Source organism: Hypanus sabinus, chromosome 18 (assembly GCF_030144855.1).
Source record: "Hypanus sabinus isolate sHypSab1 chromosome 18, sHypSab1.hap1, whole genome shotgun sequence".
In the NCBI taxonomy this organism is placed as follows: domain Eukaryota; kingdom Metazoa; phylum Chordata; class Chondrichthyes; order Myliobatiformes; family Dasyatidae; genus Hypanus; species Hypanus sabinus.
The window spans coordinates 28,871,586-28,894,032 of record NC_082723.1 but is presented as its reverse complement, the minus strand read 5'-3'; the positions used below and the strand labels follow the sequence as shown (position 1 = coordinate 28,894,032).

At 41.2% G+C, this 22,447-nt stretch overlaps 1 protein-coding gene across 6 annotated transcripts in view; it reads right to left on the bottom strand.

The window, feature by feature from the left end:
• Positions 1-22,447, bottom strand: part of LOC132407438 (DENN domain-containing protein 1A-like) — a 606,259-nt gene that overhangs the window by 180,468 nt on the left and 403,344 nt on the right. For all 6 annotated transcript variants that reach the window (XM_059993934.1, XM_059993938.1, XM_059993937.1 and 3 more), the window contains one exon: positions 17,083-17,208. In XM_059993934.1, the coding sequence (XP_059849917.1) occupies positions 17,083-17,208 (126 nt within the window). The remainder of the gene's footprint in view (positions 1-17,082; positions 17,209-22,447) is intronic.

Below are 22,447 nucleotides of genomic sequence, written 5' to 3'. Positions count from 1 at the left end.
AGCGGCTATCCAAGATTCTAACTGTAAACATACAACAAATGAAGCAAGTGATCTGGGATAGTCTGGACCGCAAGTCCACTTTGCACATAACTCACATACGAGAGGTGATTGATAAGTTCATGACCTAAGGTAGAAGGAGTCAATTTTAGAAAACCTAGCACTTTTTTTTTTCAACATAGTTCCCTCCTACGTTTACACACTTAGCCCAGCGGTCATGGAGCATACAGATCTTGGACCTCCAGAAAGTGTCCACAGATGGGTGATTAATAAGTTTGTGGCCCAAGGTAGAAAGAGGTGAGTTATACAGCTCTCATTACATGCACATGCAAGTCAACTCTGAGTGATAATGCAGAAAGTTTGAAGTTAATAACTCAACTCCTTCTACCTTAGGCCACAAACTTATCAATCACCCTGATGAATTAGTAACTGATGAGTTATTAACTTCAAACTTTCTGCATTATAACTCAAAGAGTTGAACTGCATGTGCATGTAATGAGAGCTGTATAACTCACCTCTTTCAACCTTGGGCCACAAACTTATCAATCACCCATCTGTGGATACCTCCTGGAGGTCCAAGATCCGTATGCTCCACGACTGCTGGACTAAGTGTGTAAATGTAGGAGGGGACTATGTTGAAAAATAAAGATGCTAGGTTTCCCAAAATCGACCCCTTCTACCTTAGGCCACAAACTTATCAATCACCCCTTGTATGCCGCCAAAATCAAAGTCAAAGTAAATTTATTATCAAAGTACACATATGTCACCATATATGCAGATTCTAAAAATCCAGAGCAACATACACAAAATGCTGGAGGAATTCAGCTGGTCAGCAGGATCTATGGAAATGAATAAACAGTTGATATTTCAGTCCAATACCCTTCTTCAGGAGTTAAAAATAAGGGGAAAGGCACCAGAATAAAGTGGATGGAGACAGCTAGAAGATGATATGTGAAGCCAGCTAGGTGGGAAAGGTAGAGGGTTGTAGATGAAGAAATCTCCTAGGAGAGGTGAGTGGAACATGGGAGAAATAAAAGAAAGGGGGTACTGGGGGAGGAGAAGAGGTAAGAGACCCGAGTGAGGAATAGAAGAAGAGGGAAGGGGAAGGGCAAATAATTTTTTTATTGAAAGGAGAAATTGATATTCATGCCATCAGGTTCAAGGTTACCTAGACAGAATATAAGGTGTTTCTCCTCCACCCTGAGGGTGGCCTCATCGTGGTGCAAGAGCAGGGCATGGACTGATATGTCGTAATGGGAATGGGAATTAAAATGTTAGACCACTGGGAAGGTCCACTTTTGGAGGACGGAGCAGAGGTGCCCATGCTCAAAGAAGCGGTCCCTCAATTTATGACTGCTCTCACCAATGTAGGAGATGGATGGAGAGCATGCAAGGAATGGCCGGATTTGAATCCATGTCCTTCACCTCAAAGTCCGGTGCAATGCCACTATACCACCAGCTGGCTACCATATACTATCCTGAGAGTTATTTTCTTGAAGGCATTTACAGGAAAATAAAGAAATAAATAGTATTTATGAAAAACTAATACATAAATTCTGACAAACAACCAAAGTATGAAAGAAGACAAATTGTGCGAATAAAAAAATTTCTGAGAGCATGGGTTGTAAAGAGAGTCCATAGGTTGTGGAATCAGTTCAGAGTTAAAGTGAGTGAAGTGATCCACGGTGGTTCAGGAGCCTGATTCGTTGCTCTTGAACCTGGTGGTGTGGGTCCTAAGGTGCCTGTACCTCTTTCCTGATGGCAACACTGAGAAGAGAGCATGGATGGTGGGAGTCCTTGATGATGGCAGCATTGTTACGGTAGCGCTCCTTGTAGATGTGCTCACTGGAGGGGAGCACTTTGCCTGTGATGGTTTGGACCGTAAGTCCATTTTGCACATAACTCACAGATTGCAAAGTGATTTGTGACATCGCAAGGTAATAAAAGGCATCATGTAAATGCAAATTCCTCCTTGGTTTTAGCTCTGTAGAGTTTTTCACAAACTGTGGTGTTCAGTGTATGTCAAAAAATTAGGCTGTTGCTAGGCACTGAGTCGCTGATCTTTGTGGAAAGAATTCTGAATGCAATTGCCCAAGAGACAGTGAAGTAGTTGTTATTTTTAAATATTACTTCCTGGAAAATACATATTATTTTCATACCAATATAGGTGGACAAATACAATTGTTCCTCTCCCCACCCCCCCACCAACAAGTATACAAATGGATTCATGTCTCATCCTTACAAAGCAACTATGGGCTTTGAGAAATTACCAAACTAAACCAACCACAGAACAGAGACTGTTGGTGGCATGAAGAGTGCTGGATTCACTCGTACAGGATGTCATCTGAACTTCCAACAGATAAGGGCAACAGAAGTCAGCTTTCACCCAAGCACCATCTGATAGCAGTTAGACAGAAGGATATCACAAGTAAGTTAGGAATAGGTAGATTTTATAGAAGTAGGTGAAATTGAGGTAGAGGTTCAGCCAAAGACTTACTGTAACATACAGCACATGCCAAGGGCCAAATAGCCTGCTCCTTTATCTGTTCGTGTGCATAAGCTGTCAAAGAATTCAGCCTTTGGCTTTACCCTGTTATTTTTAAAAAGATGTTTTCTCCTTGAAAACTTCCAGCCTCAGTTATTTGTCATTGGTGGGTGGCACATAGCAACAAATCCCACAGACAGGCAGTCTTGTCAATCTTACAGGTCTACCCTGTACAGTTCTGTGCAAAATTCTCAGGCACATATACGGTATATAGCTGGGTGTCTAAGAGTGTATTGTTAACATGGAGCAGAAAGCGAGTTTGTAAATCTGCTGGGAGCAAAGGATTTTGGGAAGGGCGAGGGCAGAGAGCTGTGGGAGGGATCTGGGACAGGTGGCATAGAAGGAGTGCCAGGGGCAGGGGGGTGGTGCGAATGCAGACATAACCCAACCCTGAGACCCCAGGTGAAGTAATTTGTCTCTGTAATGTTTCCCGTTCTCGCCCTTCCCCTTTTCCCAACCATGATTGCCCTCTCCCTGTCCCCTTCCCATTCTCAGCCCATAACAGAGACCCATATCAGAATCAGGTTTATCATCACTCACACATGTCATGAAATTGGTTTTTTTTTGGTGGCAGCAGCAGCAGCAGTACGAGTACAGTATAATACATCTGTTCATTAATGTGGCAGCAATTCAATGCATAAGAACATGTGGACATGGTCAAAAGATTCAGATGTTGTTCAAAACAAACATCAGAATGGGGAAGAAATGTGATCTAAGTGGTTTTGACCATGGAATGATTGTTTGTGTTAGATGGAATGGTTTGAGTATCTCAGATTTTCATGTACCACAGTCTCCAAAGTTTAAAGAGAAAGGTACGAGAAACGTCCAGTGAGTGGCAGTTCTGTGGGTGAAAAGGCCTTGTTGACGAGAGAGGTCAGAGGAGAATGGCCAGATTGGTTCAAACTGGCAGGAAGGCAATAAAAAGTCAAATAGCCATGCATTACAACAGTGGGGTGCAGAAGAGCATCTCTGAATGCACAACATGTTGAATCTTGAAGTGGATGAGCTACAGCAGCAGAAGACCACACTAGATACACCTCCTGTACCTAATATGGTGGCCACATGTGGTGCACTTTTCGGAGTATTTTTGTTTCAAGACATGGACTAAAACTATTCTAATTGTAACCCACATAAATGTTTCTTCATTGCAACATGCACACTCTCTAGCAAGTGTCTTCATGACAGAAACATGGCTGGAAACATGCATGTATTTTGAACCATATCAATCGATTGCAATGATGTGGCAAGTGCACATGTGGCCGATTGATCACGTGGCGAATCAACTGGCCCTCCTACACATGGAAGGATCTTTCATTATGTGCGGGCTTTTGAAGGCACACAATTTTGTTTCAGCGGGCCTAGTTCGTCAGGCAAATCTCATCATGCAAAAAATAAAGCTAATGTTTATTTTCTGATGGCCATTTGCGCATCAGAGAAATTTCAAATATCTTTTGGATGACGCGCATAGATTATTTTGAATTAATAAAATACAAAAAATGTTATTTACTTGCACTTGATTCATGGTGCTCATGGATGATGGTGAGATTAGCTCAGCGTTTGCTGACATTGCAGGGCATGTAGCTATTGGAATGAAGTTGTGTTCAGCATGTTGAAAATTATGAAGGGGGATAACTCATCAGAGCATGACCAGATCTATCCCATAATACTGATGGAAGCAAAGGAAGAGATTGCTGGGGTTTTGTGTCCTCTTTAGCCACAGGTGATGTTCCAGAAGACTGGAATACACCTTAAGACATAGGAGCAGAATTAGGCCATTTGTCCAATTGAGTCTGTTCCACCATTCTATAATGGCTAACCTCTCAACCCCATTCTCCCGCCTTCTCCCATAGCATTTGATGCCCTTACTAATCAAGAATTTTAGAGTTGCCTGTGATGGATTCACTACACTCTGGCTAAAGAAATTCCTCCTCACCTCTGTTGTGAAGGGATGCCCTTGAATTCTGAGGCGGTGCCCCCTGGAGAATACCAGTGTTATCCCTTCATTTAAGAAAGGCAACGGGGGTATGTGCATGGAACACTCTATCAAAGGTGGTGGTAGACGCAATACATTAGGGACAACTTTGCACTCAACATCAAGAAGACCAAGGAATTGCTTGTGGACTTCGGGAAAAAGAAGTTGAGGGAAAGCAGAGCAGTGCTCGACAAGGGACCATAAGACCATAAGACACGGAAGCAGAATTACGCACTTGACCCATCGAGTCTGTCCCACCAATCAATCATGGCTGATCATCTGTTCCCCTCTTCAGCCCCACTCCCCAGCCTTCTCCCCATGTCCAATCATGTACAATGCACCCAACGACCTGGCCTCCACAGCTGCTTGTGGTAATAAATTCCATAAATTCATCACTCTCTGGCTAAAGAAATTTCTCCGCAATTCTGTTTTAAACAGATCCTCTTCTATACTGAGGCTATGCCCTCTTGTCCTAGACACCCTATCATGGTACCCCTATCATCCTGACAACATCTACAACGTCTAGACATTAGAAAGGTTTCAATTTGATCCCCCTCCCCCAATCCTTCTCAATTCCAGTGAGTACAGACCCAGAGCTATCAAACGTTCCTCGTGTGATAACCCTTTCATTCCCAGAATCACCCTTGTGAGCCTCCTCTGAACCCTCTCCAATGCCAGCACATTTTTTCCTAGAGGTGGAGCCCAAAACTGTTCACAATATTCAAGGTGAGGCCTCACCAGTGCCTTATAAGGTCTCAGCTTCATATTCCTGCTCTTTTATGCTTCGACCCCTTGAAATGAATGCATACATTGCAGTTACCTTCCTCACCACTGACTCAACCTACAAGTTAACCTATAGAGTGTGCTGCACAAGGACTACCAAGTTCCCTTGCATCTCCGATTTTTGGATTTTCTCCCCACTTAGAAAGTAGTCTGCACATTTATTTCTATTACCAAAGTACATGACCATGCATTTTCCAACATTGTGTTTCATTTGCCATTTTCTTGCCCATTCTCCTTATCTGTCTAAGTCTTTCTGCAAACTACCTGTTTCCCCAACACTAACTGCCCTCGACCAATCTTTGTATCATCTGCAAACTTGACAACAAAACCATCTATTCCATCATTTAAATCATTGATATAAAGCATAAAAAGAAACTGTCCCAACATCAACCCCTGCAGAACACCACTAGTCACTAGCAGCCAACCAGAAAAGGATCCTCTTATTCCCACTTGCTACCTCCTACCGATCAGCCAGTGTTCTAACCAATTCAGTAACTTTCCTGTTATACCATGGGCTCCTAACTTTGTAAGCAGCCTCAAGTGAGGCACCTTGTCAAAGAACTTCTCAAAGGATTCCAGCAGGTTCATCAGGCAAGATTTTCCCTTAAGGAAACCATGCTGACTTCATCCTATCTTGTCCTGTGTCATCAAGTACTCCGTAACCTCATCTTTAACAATTGACTCCAACATCTTTTCAACAACTAATGTCTATATTTTCCTTTCTGCTGCCTCCCACTTTTCTTAAAGAGTGGAGCGATATTTGCAATTTTTCATCCTCTGGCACTATGCCAGAGTCCAATGATTTCTGAAAGATTATTACAAATGCCTCTACAATATCTACTGATACCTTTTTCAGAATCCTAATATGCAGTTTATCTGGTCCAGATAGCTATGTACCTTTAGGTTTTACAGGTCTTTGAGCACCTTCTCCCTTGTAATAGTAACTGCACCCCCTTCTCTTTCTTCACACACTACAACATCTGGCACACTGCTAGTGTCTTCCACAGTGAAGAATGATGCAAGATATCCATTTAGTTCATCTGCCATCTCCTTGTCCCCTGTTATTATTTCTCCAGCTTCATTTTCTAGCAGTCTATATCCACTCTCATCACTCTTTTATTTTTTACATATTTGAAAAAGCTTTTTCTACCCACCTTGATATAGTATGATAGCTTGCTTTCATATTTCATCTTTTCCCTCCTAATGATTCTTTTAGTTGCTCTCTGTAGGTTTCTGAAAGTTTTCTAATCCTCTATCTTCCCACTAATTTTTGTTTTGTCGTATACCCTCTCTTTTGCTTTTACATTATCATTGTCTTCCCTTGTCAGCCACGGTTGTACTATATTGTCATTTGAATATTTCTTTGCTTTTGGAATACATCTATCCTGCACCTTCCTCATTTTTCTCAGTATCTCACCAGAAAATCAGCAGTGGAAAGGTTGAGCAGTTTCAATTTCCTAGGTGTCAGTATCTCTGAAGATCTATCGCGGGTCCAACACATTGATGCAATTACAAAGAAGGCACGACAGCAACTACATTTCAGTAGGAGTTTAAGTGTCACGAAAGAAGAAGAAGCTGTTCCTAAAACAATAAGTGTGTGTCCTCCAGCTCCCGCATCTACTCCCTGATGGTAGTAATGAGAAGAGGGCATGTCCTGAATGGTGAGGCTCCTTAATGATGCATGCCGCCTTTTTGAGGTTTTGCTTTTTGAAGATGTCCTCAATGGTGGGGAGATTGATGCCCATGATGGGAGCTGGCTGAGTCTGTGCCTATTTTCGACCCTGTGCATTGGAGCTTCCATATCAGATGGTGATGTAACTAGTCAGAATACTCTCCAGAGTACACTTGCAGAATGCCAAACCTCCTCAAACCCCTAATGAAGTATATCCAGTGGCAGGCCTACTTCATTCATACATTGGGTCCAGGATAAATCCTCTGAGGGTTCAGAGGAGTTAACGAGAATGATCCGGAGAATGTAAGAGTTAATATGAGGAGCTTTTGATGGCTCTGGGACTATACTCGCAGGAGTTTAGTAGAATGTTGGAGGATTTCATTGAAGCCTATTTAATATTGAAAGGCCTATCAAAGTATATACAGCCTAGAGATTCATCTCCTTTCAAGCAGTCAGAAAAAAAAGAAACCCAATAGAACCCATTTAAAAAAAGACCATCAAATACCCAATGTGCAGGAATAAAAAAAACAAATTGTGCAAACAGTAAAAGTAAACAAATAACATTCAGAACCGGAGTTCACAAAAGTAAGACCACAGCCACAAAGTCAGTCATCACTGCGTTGGACATGGAAAGAATGTTTCCTATAGTAAGAGTTTAGCATCATAGGGTACAGCCTCAGAATACAAGGGTGTCCCTTTAGAAGAGAGATGAGAAGGAATTTCTTTAGCTAGAGGGTGGAGAATCTGTAGAATTCATTGCTACGGACAGCTGTGGAGGCCAAGTCATTGGATAAATTTAAAGTGGAGGTTGATAGGGTCTTGATTAGTCAGGGTATCAAAAGTTTAGGGGAGAAGGGAGGAGAATGAGGTTGACGGAGATAATAATTTCCCCTCTAAAGAAAAGTGAAGCAGACTCAGAAGGTCCAGTGGCCCAATTCTACTTCTATGTCTTATACTTTGAGATGCTGACGCCCAGGAACTTGAAAATGCTCACCCTTTCTACTGCTGGTCACTTGATGAGGACTGGTGTGCAATCTCCCAATTTCCCCTTCCTGAAGTCCATAATTGGTCTTGCTGATGTTGAGTGCAAGGTTGTTGATGTGAAACCACTCAACCAGCTGATCTAGCTTGCTCCTGTCTGCCTCCTCACCACCATCTGATATTCTGCCAACAACAGCTGTGTCATTAGTGAATTTGTAGATGGTATTTGAGCTGTACCTAGCCACATAGTCATGAGTACAAGGACAGAGCAGAGCAGTGGGCTAAACATACATCCTTGAAGTCGGCCTGTCCTGACTATCAGCGAGGAGGGTATGCTATTCAGATCAATCCCTACAAAAACCTTTGCATTGAACCATGTTCTATCCATACAAATATCAATGAAGTCCTAAATGCACATGATAAATTAGCTGAAATCAGATCAGATAGATACAAATAAATTCACGCTACTTATATTTATATTTAAACGCCGAGAACTACATCTGTAATTGGGGTGTACAAAATACTGTACAATGTTATGCTCCTGCTCTGCATGATTAATAGCCTTTTCCTAAAGGAGAATGGCTAGAAGTCACACCAGTAGGTAGAATGCTGGCTCAAAATGTGTGATCTAGCCAAGTAAGATGTTAATTACCCACATTTATCCTTGTTCCAACTTAGCTTTGCATACTTTGAAGAAGTCATTCCTGGAATGACTTGCCAGGGATGGTGGTGGAGGCTAAAACATTAGGGGTATTTAAGAGCCTCTTGGACAGGCACATGGATGAAAGAAAAAATGGAGGGTTATGGGGTAGTGTGGGCTTAGTACTATTTTTTTAAGGATCATATGGGTCGGCACAACATGGAGGGCTGAAGGGCCTGTACTGTGCTGTAGTGTTCTAAGGTTCTATGGTTCTAAGTGCATCATCTTTCACAATACTTTTGTCAATGAATGACAAATCATTCTTGGCTCTGGGGAAGATTTAAAGTTTAGCTTTATTTGTCATATGGATGTGGAAATATGAAAACATACAGTGAAATGCATCCTTTACATCAAAGACCAACTCAGTCCAATGTTGTGCTGGGGGCAGCCTACAAATGTTGCCACTCTGTTGGCGCCAACAATAGTATGCCACAACTTAATAATCCTGACGTTTGGGTCTTCGGGATGTGGGAGGAAAAAACGCAGGAGGTCATGGGGAGAATGTATAAACTCCTTAAAATTGGGGAGGGGCAAGAGTGAATTGAACCCCAATCGGAAATAGTTGGCACTGTAATAATATTACCCTACCATGCCACATGAAATCACTTCTCCTGGCTTGAAGCACTTTAATTGTCAATACAAAATATTCACCATAAGTTAGAGATATATGCTTTATGCTTAATATAATAGCAACAGGGTAAACGTTGCCATCGGGACCATTTAAGAGAAACAGACCTGCACTTTTCCAGGGCAAATGGATAAATACTTTAAGACTTAAAAGAGAGTGACCAGGGTAATGAGATTCCTTTGGAATTATCTAAACAGGAACTCATACAATGTGCAAGGGCTGAAAGGCAATTTTTTTAATGTAACCTCTATTGATCTATTTCCTGGAGAAGCTGGCTGCAGAAGAGAGAGTAAGCAAGCATAAGAAGTGAACACACACAAAATGCTGGAGGAACTCAGCAGGCCAAGCAGCATCTTTGGCAAAACAGGGAATCTCAATGCTTTGGGTCAAACCCTGTATCACTATTTGTTGAATGTACAAAAACAGTTTGTCTTCCATGTCACAAACAAAAGAATATCTGCAGATGCTGGAAATCCAAACAACATACACAAAATATTGGAGGAACTCAGCAGGTCAGGTAGCATCTATGGAAAAGAGTACAGTTGACATTTTGAGTCAAGATACTTCACCAATCCTGCATAAAAATATTGTCTACTGTTGAGGACACATAAAATTACCCAGTACTGTCTATAAGGAGTTTGTACATTCTCGTCATGACCACATGGGCTTCCTCCAGGTGCTTCGGTTTCTTCCCGCAGGTTAATTGGTCACTATAAGTTGCCCTGTGTTTAAACCAGGGTTAAATTGGGGGATTGCTGGGAGGTGCAGCTCGAAGGGTTGGAAGGACTGTATTCCAATCATTCAATCAATAAATGGTACTGGTTCTTTAGTAGGGCAACGAGGAAGGTTGGTTCAAAAAAGTGAAAACATGGTAATAAAGGTGATCTGTGAGGTACTATCATTCCCAAATCTCTTTGCGTCAATACCATTCATTATGTACGGTCATAGAAGACAACAAAATGAAAGTCAGGTGGGAATCAAAATATTGTTGACATCACACAATGAAAATCTACTCCACTCTCCAATCAGCACACACTGTCCTTGAAAATGTAAAACATGGGAAAGCCAGCAAATATGTACTTTATTGTTCGTGCTTGCGATGAAGAATCAAGAAAACAAATATAAATTTTTATTCAATTTGTGGTCAAAATTCCAAATTTCATTTAAAAGTAACCTGTTTATAAGTTATCTTAGATTTAGATTTATTTATCATAGACACTGTGTATCAAAATAAACAGTGAAGTGAGTTGTTTGCATTAACAACCAATACAACTTAGGAATATACTCAGTGTCACATTTCTAGACCTTACCCTTCGAAGACCACATCTCCTTCCGCTCCACTGAGTATAAAATACAACATCTTTTCAAATAACTTTTCTCAAGCTTAGAATCAAGACTCAAGATTGGTTAATGTCAGTTCCAGTATATATGTGTAAAGGTGAATTCTGTAACTCTGGATCTGAGGTAGCACAAAAAAAATACAAAAGGATAAAAGAATACAATGATAAAAAACACAATAAATATAAATAGGTAATATATACATAGGTTGATTATATGCCTATAAAATGACATTAGGCATAGAAGTGTCTATGGGAGGCATAATGTGACTGACAGAAAATGATAAAGTAGTGGTGGTTTGCAGTGTGGAGGGGTGGACTAGTGGGTGGAGCCTTACTGCTTGGAGAAAATAACCTTATTTTGAGTCTGGTGGTCCTGGCTAGGATGCAACACAGACTCCTCCCTGATAGCATTGGGACACACAAACCATGAGCAGGGTGTGTGGAATTCTTCATAGTGTTACTAAACATTTTCTAGCATCTTTCTGAATATATATCCTTGATGGGGGGGTAGGCTGATGCCATCGTTGCACTGGGCAGTTTTGACTACCCATTGTAGAGTCTTCCTGGCCGCTGCAGTGCACCTTCCGTAACAATATGTCCACCGAAGATGACAGGTATGTGATTTGCATGAGGTCACACAACTTCTTGCCTTTGGTCACTGCCTTAGTACTTCAGAAAACTCTGGCACATCGTGAGCAAGAAACTAAATAGGTTTTAACATGACGAATTGAAACTTGTTCTCCACTGGACTGGTTTTCTCTCCTGGGTGCTCTATTAACTCCTGTTCTGCAAAGGCTAGACATGCTGAGGTACTGTCATTCCCAAATCTCTTTGCGTCAATACCATTCATTATGTACAGTCATTGTCTTCCCTCCAATCCCCAATACGCCGTATCTGTCAGTGCTGAATTCTTCCAAATTTACAAAAATAAAAAGTCATTAGATGTAGAGAGCTTATATCTTAAACAACAATTAACTGTGATGGAATATTATACAACATCCCGATCTGTGAGGTTTCCCAAATTTTAGAAGCAAATCTAAAATCAAATGTGGTGAAAATGACGAATTTGCAGTCCTTAAACTAACATAAGGCCCCACTTAATGATGACATATCTACACATTCTGAAGAAGGGCCTTGGCTCAAAACATCAGCTTTTTATTCATTTCCGTAGATGCTGCCTGGCCTGCTGAGTTCCTCCAGCATTTTGTGTGTGTTACTCTGGATTTTCAACATCTTCAAAATCTCTTGTATCCACACATTGTAATTTGACACAAATCCACTGAAAACTTTGACAATATGAGAACAAAAACTAAAGTGAGAAGGGCAAATTCTTTGGTTAGCTAGAGCAACCCCATGAATCAGTGTTTTATCTGCAGAGGATGATAATTTTGAAAACTTTACTGCAAATTTACTCATACTTATACTTATGACTGTAAGGTTAAGCACAGCTTCAATGCCATATACTGTTTAAGTTTGCTGACGACGCCACTGTTGTTGGCTGAATCAAAGGTAGTAACACATCAACATATAGGAGGGAGATTGAAAATCTGGCTGAGTGGTGCCACAACTTGTCCTTTCCACACTGGTTGTTTGTCCATCCTGTTGGATGTGGTCTTTCGCAGATTTCCTCGTGTTTGCTCTTTCATTGATTCTATTGTGTTTGTTGGATTTACGTGTAAGCACACAAGTAAACAAATGGTGACATACGTAGACTTTGATAATAAATTTACTTAGAATTTAGAAATTTGCTTAGCTACCACTGTAGTTAGAAGCAATCGTCAGTTGAAGGGGAGACTGTTCATAGAACAAAAACAATATCATTAACTCCCAATATCCGCAACATGAGAGGAGAGGGAGGAATTAACAAATGGCTTGGATGCTTGAGGGTATGTTTTAATAAGCTATGATCTTGGCTGATGCTATAATCTTTACCAAATATTCCGTCAATGTTATTCATCAGAAATAAGCAATAGAATGTTAGCCAAAAGGAGCTTTGACCTATTTACTGTGCATTAGAAGGTTATTGGAATGCACACATTTTAGCATAGTTCAGATAAATTTCCATCATCATATTAAACTTCTTATCCAACTTCCATAAGCATTATATCTAAAGTGAGAGTATCTCTAAAAAATTATACCATCCATCCTTGCATGAAAGTATTAAGCAATTGTTATTTCAGTCTGGTTATGGTCGTACACATGACCTTCTGCACTTTCTCTGCAACTGTGACTTTTCATTCTGCGTTCTGTTTCTACTTACCTTGCCCAGGCTTGTGCCCTGGAAACTTTCCAAGGCACAAATCCATGGTCTATCGAGACTAATGGAGGCCTACCACACTATTTATCTTTGTGTTACCTCACAGCACTGAGGGGATGAAGTAATCTGAATGAATTGCACACAGAAGATATTCACTGTACCTCGGGATAGTGACAATAATTAATCAATGTCTGTGGAGTTGTTTGCCAAGCCTGGAGGCTAGGTCGTAAACGTTTTCTGACCAGAGTCGAGGTGACATCACCTGTGCACAATTGAGTGCCAAATGCTCACACTTATATTGGTATGAAACACGTGCACTCAGCAGAAACAACACTCAACTGTGCATTGATGATGTGACCTTGACTAGTGGCGAAACGTATGTGACCTAACCACCGAGCTCAGCAAACAACCCTAGAAACAAGCAGCCAACCTGAGCTACCAATCTTCTCTTTCATTTCATAATAAACCAAGAGACCAAATTAACTACAAGCATGGCTCATGTATACTCCTCACCCCACAGGTCAATAACAATGTTCCCACTATTCCTTTTGCTGGAAACAGCCAATGCAACACAAAACGGAAGCAGGAGTATGATTGGGCTACAACTTGTCTCAGAATATTTCCATTAAAGATGGAACTTTATTTATGATTAATGTGTCTATTAGTTCTAAGATAGTTCAAAGTTCAAAAGTTTAAAGTATATTTCTAATCAAAGTTATGTATACCATACACAACTTTGAGATTCATCTTCTTGCAGGCAGCCACAAAAACAAAGAAATACACTAAATTTCATGAAAAACCCCACATCACAAAGACTGACAAATAGCTACAATGTGCTACATCCTTCAGGATACCACAGGTTGTATAGATGCTTCAAAATCATATCTCCCAATGGAAAACTACAGGTTGCAGTTTGCCGTGATTGTAGTCTAGAAGCAGTTTACTTCGTAGAATTGGCATAAGTTTTGTTAACTGTCTGCATTGTCACGGTGTCTTGCCAGCACTATCTTCACTGATCAAAAGTTGGATAGCCTCCAATCTGATGATAAGGGCAATTTTTCCCCCAATGCACCCAACTCCTTTTTCCATTATCCATTCTGATTTCCCACTCATCCTTTACCTGTCTATTAGCCCCCTTCTGACTCCCCTCTTCCTTTCCTTTCCCTCATGATCCACCTTCCCCTTCATCAGATTATTTTTTCTTCAGTCCTTTACCTCTTCCACCTTTCCTCACCCAGCTTCTCACTTAATCCTCCGTGCCCCACCAACCCATCACTCCCCCTTGCCTGGTCTCACCAATCACCTGCCAGCTTGTACTCCTTCCCCTCCTCCCACCTTCTTACTCTGGCTTCTGCACCATTCCTTTCCAGTCCTGATCAAGGGTCTCAGCCAAAACATCAACTGTTTATTCCACTCCATAGATGCTGCCTGACCTGCTGGGTTCCTCCAGTATTTTATGCGTATAGCTCCGTTCAAACATATGGACCTTCAGATGGCATGCAGCTAAGCAATCAGAAATCCTTAAGCAGATCTTTTTCCCCCTTTGTTAAACTGTTGTCAGGCTAATATTGATAGGAGAGAAGAATTGACCATGGAAGAAAGGCAAAGAGAAGGGGACCCAGAAAGAGGAGATGGTTGAGAAGTGAAATAACTTAGCACTGACTAGACTCTTTCCACTAGATAAGGAATTTGTATGTTCTCCCCATTGTTACGCCCGTGGCCCCCTCCTTTTTGAGAATCACAAGATCACTATTAAGTCAGGTCAGGAGACCCAGGAAATGAGAGAAAGACATGCAGAATCCACAAAGAGTTTGGAATGTGTCCTGGCCTCCGAAAGGCGGAACCATTGATAACGGCTATTGTCTCTTGGAGACGGAATTGTGTATTGAATACTGTATGATTCATTGAAGCCCCCAGGCTATAAACCAAGGGGGGTTGGTGGAGGGATTGCATCATCCCAACCTGATTGACATCTGAGACCCCGTGAATCAGGATAAAAGAGGGTCTGGGAACAGCCCCTTCAGACGCACCAGAAGAAACGCTAGAACTCCTGTAACAGCGTAATAGCAAAAGCCGGTGGAAAAGCCCACGTGCGTCCTTTTCCATTTGCCTCGGAATTGGTGGGTCTTGCCACGGAAGCACGGCTTTAGCTAACAACAAAGGGGAAATCAGCCCCCAACGACTCTTGAAGGATTGACATCATAAAAGGAATGGGCAAGTTAAACATCCGTCTTTCTCTCCAACCAAAAAGCTGCAGCTTGAATGAACTTGAGTGACTTTTATATTTCCATCGGACAATACATTATCCCCTAGGCAACGATAGAGCTATTTCTTATTGATTATTATTATACCCGCGCTTTTAGATTTAGTATTGACGACGAATATTATCTGTATGTTTGCATTGATATTATTTTGTGTATTTTTATCAATAGATACTGTTAAAAATAGTACCATCAGACTTCAACGGACCTCTCTATCTTTGCTGGTAAGTGACCCAGTTACGGGGTACGTAACACCATGACCATGTGGCTTTCTTCCAGGTGCACTCATTTCCACCCACAGTCCAAAGACATACGGGTTGATAGGATAATTGGTCATTGTAATTTGTCCCATGATTAGGGTAGCTTTAAATTGGGGAATTGCTGGGCGGTGCAGCTTGAAGGACAGGTAGGGCCTTTTACGCGTGGTATTGCAATGAATAAATAATAAATTAAAACTCAGATAAACAATAAATAAACCATAGACCTCATCTCTGCCATTCCATGCCGTATCAAATTCAACCATGAAGGGAGGTAATAAAGCAGTAAAGACCCAATATGTTATTTTTAAAAGTGTGATACATTAATCATGAGGATTCTCACGGTGTCCTTTCCGCATTTAATTTCCCTGTGCGAAATCAATACAAGGAATCTTGAATACAGATCCAATCACCACTCTACAGGTAAGATACTATATCAATCCATTTTACAACAATGCTAATCTTTATGACAATCAATTCTATGGCTGACAGCAAAAGTTCTTTTGATAACCACATTAAAAATAAAATACTTCCACAGTTCTTTCAGGTAGCTAAAGTAGGTGAAGGATATCAGCAGAGAAAGGGTATTGAATGGCCACACAATAACTCCCTATTACAGAGTAACAGTAACAACAGACTTTCCATTTAAAACTGTTAATAAGATATTGCTTAAAATAATCTCACCATTAGCAAATCTTACACATAAATACCACTAAATGCATTTGTGCCCATTACTAAACATAATACAAGGAGATTACAGTAACATTGTTGTACATTTAAATATATATCATATATGCACTTTATGTCAACTTTTACATCTACAGAATACTTTTTATAATGTTAAACTTTGTATGGGCTGTATGTGACATATGTATTGTGTTTCGCACTTTGATCCCTGAGCAATGTTGTTTCATTGAGCTATATATATGTGTAAAATTGAATGACAATAAATCTGAACTTGAACTTCAACTTGATTATTCAATCTTCTATTAATATGGAGTAGATTAATATGAAGGCGTAGACAGAGTGGACACGGAGAGGGTGATTTCAATAGCGGGAGAGTCTAGGACCAGAGGGTACAGCCTCAGAATACAAGAATGTCCCTTTAGAACAGAGATCTAGAGGAATTTCTTTAGCCAGAGGGTGGTGAATTTGTGGAAATTAATTGACACAGACAGATGTGGAGCCAAGGTATACTTAAAGTGGAGACTGATAGGTTCTTAATTAGTCAGGATGTCCAACGTTACAGGGAGAAGGCAGGAGAATGGAGAGGTAGTAGATCAGCCATGATTGAATGGTGAAACAGAATCGATGAGCTGAACGGCTTAATTCTGCTTGTTTGTCTTATGGTTTTATAGTGCAATCCTTTGAGGATGACCATCAAAACTGACAAGGGCAGCAAGTGCATACGCACACCACCAACTGCACGTTTCAGCTTGCCAACCCCTGCCGTATTTGGTATCAAAAATAATGTCACTGAATCAGAATCCTGGAATCTGCATCAGAAAGCCCATAGAAGCACAAGAAAGCAACACACTAACTCTTGCTAAGACCAAAGAGGAATAGTTAGTAAATTCTAGCCTTGACACAGTCATTAAAGATGAGCTATCTGGGAACAGCTGACTCAAATCTTTAATACATGAATTCTTTACTAAAGCTTTAACAGCGCAATAAATTTGTTCAACTTACAGGTTCGATCTTCAGAGCATTCCTGTAGCTACCAAAGAGGGCTGCTTGACTCTTCAAAAATGCACGAGCAACTCCATCCCCAGTGGTTGTTGAAACTTTCTTAAGTCGGTTCTTCAGTGCTGCCAGCTGTGTGTAGGAATGATGATAAAGGAGGAAGAAAAGAAAATCAGCACACTCTCAAAATGGGCAATGCAATATCCTCTGTACAATCTACCCTCAAACCGGGCAATGCAATATCCTCTGTACGACCTACCCTCAAACTGGGCAATGCAATATCCTCTGTACAATCTACCCTCAAATCAGGTAATGCAATATCCTCTGTACAATCTACCCTCAAACCAGGCAATGCAGTATCCTCTGTACAATCTACCCTCAAACCAGGCAATGCAATATCCTCTGTACAATCTACCCTCAAACCAGGTAATGCAATATCCTCTGTACAACCTACCCTCAAACCAGGCAATGCAATATCCTCTGTACAATCTACCCTCAAACCAGGCAATGCAATATCCTCTGTACAATCTACCCTCAAACCAGGCAATGCAGTATCCTCTGTACAATCTACCCTCAAACCAGGCAATGCAATATCCTCTGTACAACCTACCCTCAAACCAGGTAATGCAATATCCTCTGTACAACCTACCCTCAAACCAGGCAATGCAATATCCTCTGTACAACCTACCCTCACACCAGGTAATGCAATATCCTCTGTACAACCTACCCTCAAACCAGGCAATGCAATATCCTCTGTACAACCTACCCTCACACCAGGAAATGCAGTATCCTCAATTCAAACCCAATCTGAAACTGGGCAATGCAATTTCCTCTATTCAGACCCACGATAAAAGGCTAACCTCCCTGGCAGTAATTTCTTTAAATATTACATTATTAATATTGTTATGGATTACAGAATATTATAGAATATTGATATAGATTACACAATATTTTATATATTAAATACTGTGCAAAAGTCTTAGGCACCCTAGATATACATATGTACCTAAAACTTTTGCACAGTATTGTATTTGTCAACGTGGAGCTGAGAGCAAGTTTGTAAATCTGGCAGAGGCAAAGGATGCTGGGGATGGTGAGGGTGGAGAGTCTTGGGAGGAATGTAGGAGATAGCAGAGAAGGTGTGCCAGGGGCAGGGGGTGGTGTAGGTGCAAACACACCCAGCCCTGAAACACCAGACAAAGTCACGTAATTCCAAACTATTGGCTTATTGAGCACTACAAAGTGTCCCTCTGGTGATTCCCAATCCCTCCCCTCTCCCTTTTTCTTTTCCCCAACCACGATTCCCCTCTCCCTGCCCCCTCTTCATTCTCAATACATAATAGAGAACCATATGAGAATCAGTTTTATCATCACTTATATATGTCATGAAATTAGTTTTTTTTTGTGGCAGCAGTACAGTGCAACACATAAAATGACTATAGTACTGAGCAAATGTCTTAGGCACCCTTGCTATGACTTCTTCACAGTACGGTATATAAATACTGAGTACTGTAATCCTATGGAAATGTTGTGGAAGGACCTGAAGTAAGCAGCTCTTGCAAGGAAGCCCACCAACATCCCAGAGTTCAAGCAGTTTTGTAAGGAGGAATGGCCTGAAATTCCTCTAAGCCGATGTGCAGGACTGATCAACAGTTACTGGAAACGCAAACTATATATAAAAGGCCGCACCGGGAGCACCGGACGCAGTATACCACACCTGTGAGTCGGCTGGTGTGGTATACTGCATCCGGTGCTCCCAGTGTGGCCTTTTATACATTGGTGAGACCTGACGCAGACTGGGAGACCATTTCGCTGAACACCTACGCTCTGTCCGCCAGAGAAAGCAGGATTTCCCAGTGGCCACACATTTTAATTCCGCGTCCCATTCCCATTCTGATATGTCTATCCATGGCATCCTCTACTGTCAAGATGAAGCCACACTCAGGTTGGAGGAACAACACTTTATATTCCGTCTGGGTAGCCTCCAACCTGATGGCATGAACATTGATTTCTCTAACTTCTGTTAATTCCCTCCTCCCCTTCTTTCCCCATCCCTGATTTATTTATTTCCCCCCTCCCTTTTTTTCTCTCTCTGCCCATCACTCTGCCTGTTCTCCATCTCCTTCTGGTGCTTCTTCCGCCCCTCCCTTCTTTCTCCCTACGCCTCCCGTCCCATGATCCTTGCCCTTCTCCAGCTCTGTATCCCTTTTGCCAATCACCTTTCCAGCTCTTAGCTTCACCCCATCCCCTCTGGACTTCTCCTATCATTTCGGATTTCCCCCCCTCCTACTTTCAGATCTCATATTATCTTTTCTTTCAGTTAGTCCTGACGAAGGGTCTCAGCCCGAAACATCGACAGTGCTTCTCCCTATAGATGCTGCCTGGCCTTCTGCATTCCACCAGCATTTTGTGTGAGTTACCGGAAACGTTTGGTTGAAGTTACCGCTGTACAATGGGGGTCACACCAGTTACTGAAAGCAAAGGTTCACATACTTCACATTCTTTTCTAACAAATACATGTAATATTGGATCGTTTTTCTCAATAAATAAATGAGCAAGTATAATGTATTTTTTTGGTGTTATTTATTTAATTGGGTTCTCTTTATTTAGTTTTCGGTCATACATGAACATCTAGGTGGGGTGGCAGGGTAGGGATACATCTCCACCAACGGAGGTCTAAGGAGCCCTTTCCCTTCACTACTCTGCAGGTCACCCTTGGACAAGGTGTAGCACCTGCTTAGCCACCAGATAACGGTCACGTGAAGCCACGGGAGCAGGAGGTGGATAGTCGCGTGACCAGCTGGTACATTTCACAAGTCCTGGCTATGTGACCACTGATGCCAGGCAGACAAACTCTGAAGAGTATTAATAATGACTGGGGGGGGGGGGGTGGGGGTCACCTATCTTGTAATGACACTGCTCAATAGAAGGCAATGGCAATGAACGTCTGTAGAAAAATTTGCCAAGAACAATCATGGTCATGGAATGACCTCGATCGCCCATGTCATACGACATTGCACATGATGAATGAACTATATATATATGTGTATATATATATATCACCAATGGTCATAATGAAAGATTTTCAGTTGGAAGGATAGGCACACTAACACCAACATGAACATCATCTCCACCATGATCAAACAATACCAACTCCCAAGGATAGGTCATGTCATCCAGATGTGTTACTCACTTTACTCCCAGTTGAAAGAAGATGAGCAAACCCCTGGTGGGCAAAGGAAATGCTCCAAAATGATATCAACATCAACCTGAAGAAATTGAACATCACATCTAAAAACTTGAAAGACTTTGCACTCAACAGATATGCCTGAGGTAAATCAGTTCAAGAGGGAGTTGCGCTACGAGAATAACCTCAGCAGTTAGGCAAAGAACAATTGGCAGCTGTGAAAGGAGAGACTGAACAACCAAAGGACCACACCACTAAACGCAGACTCCATTTACTCTTGCCCACACTGCTCCTACATATGACGATCCCAGATTGGCCTCTATAGTCACTTGTTCAAAGTTCAAAAGTACATTTATTATCAAAGTATTTATACATTATGCAACCTTGAGATTTGTGTCCTTGCAGGCAGCCACAGAACAAAGAAACCCAAAGGAACCCATAAAATTGTGCAATCAATTAAAAAAAAAGCAAATAGCATTTCGAGCAGAACTGAGTCCTCAGATGTGAAGCCCAGAGCAGCTGGAGCAGACCACAGCCTCAACCTGAGTTCATCCCAGAGGGCCGTAAGCATGATGGAGTCCCCAGACATGAAACCTGGAGCAAGCAACAGCTTCAACGCAGTGCATAACAGGGTATATGTCGTGGAGCAGCAAGCAGATCTGGCCTGACCCTTGCCTTTGGTCAATCCACCTGGCCTGGGTTGTTTATTAGACCAGACCCACTATATATATATATATATATATATATAGTGATTCCCACTGAAAAGGAACAAATCTAGTCTGAATAAAAATCTACATTACATTTTTAGACTGCTTTCATCTTTATTTATAATCTAAGCTCCAGAACTGTCAGTAGACTAGAAACCTTGATTCATTATAATTCAGTTGATATTACTGCAGAATGTTTGCATTTATAGTTTGTCAGTGAAAAGATATGTTAAGTTTGTCACTTTACCAAGTGATATGAGGGAATATTGGCCATCTAATTTTTGTTTATTTAAAATCAGATTTCAAATTCATTTATCACATGTACATTGAAATATACAATGCTTGCTTGCTTCATACAAGGTGCCGTTTGCTTCATCAGGTTCACAGCCTGAAACATCAACTGTTTATTTCCCTCCATAGATGCAGCCTGACCTGCTGAGTTCCTCCAGCATTTTGTGTGTGTTGTTCTGGATTTCCAGCATCTGCAGAATCTCTTGTGTTTATATGCACAGGGCTGATTATTTTTCTATTGCTATGTATTGCATTGTACTGCTGCTGCAAAGACAACTCACGACATATGCCAGTGATTTTAAACCTGATTCTGATTCATTGAGTATCCAAAATATCCTGGGTCAGCAGGTCATATTTCTTGTCTTCAGAAGAAAATCTGCTCTGCAACGTTAAGAAGACATGCCAGTGCAGGAGAGCATGGAAAGCAGATAGCTCATGTAGGAAGAAGAATCTGGCACAACTCAAGACAGATGAAATTAGACACGTAATTTGTGACGGCATTCAAACACCAAAGGAAAAGTGGACCCAATCAAATACTACCAATTGAAAACTGAGTAGTAATAAGGCTTTTTAGAAGATGCAATGGTGTCAAGTATTATACATCTTTTCTGTTATTAGTTTTGAAGTAATATTCCAAAAACCTTGTTTGGGATTGAGGTAGGACATAATAGAAATGTACTTGGAGTTGTTAGATTGACAATGATTGAGATGACAGCAGTCATGGCAGGGGAAGTAAAACAGAGGTAGAGGATATCCCAATGGGAAAATTAACTGTCATGTATTTTGTGATATAAAAGAATTGAGAGAATTCGAGTCATAGCTACCGGCAGCAGACAGTGATGTAAAACTAGATACAATGCTAAATAACAGTGAAGATGGGATAACTTTTAGAATATCAATCACTGCACCAAGAATTCTATCAAATACAAGTCACTGTCATAGAACACTACAGCAAACATACAGGCCTTTTAGTCCATATATTCTGTTCCTAATCTATTAATAGGCATTGTCCCAATTATCTGCACCTGGACCACAGTAATTCATACCCCTCCCATCCACATACCAATCCAAATTTCTTTTAATTACTGAAATCAAACCTGCATCCAGCACTTCCACTGGTAGCTCAAGCCACACTCTCACCACCCTCTGAGTGAAGAAGCTCCCCAAATGGTTTAACAATTATACT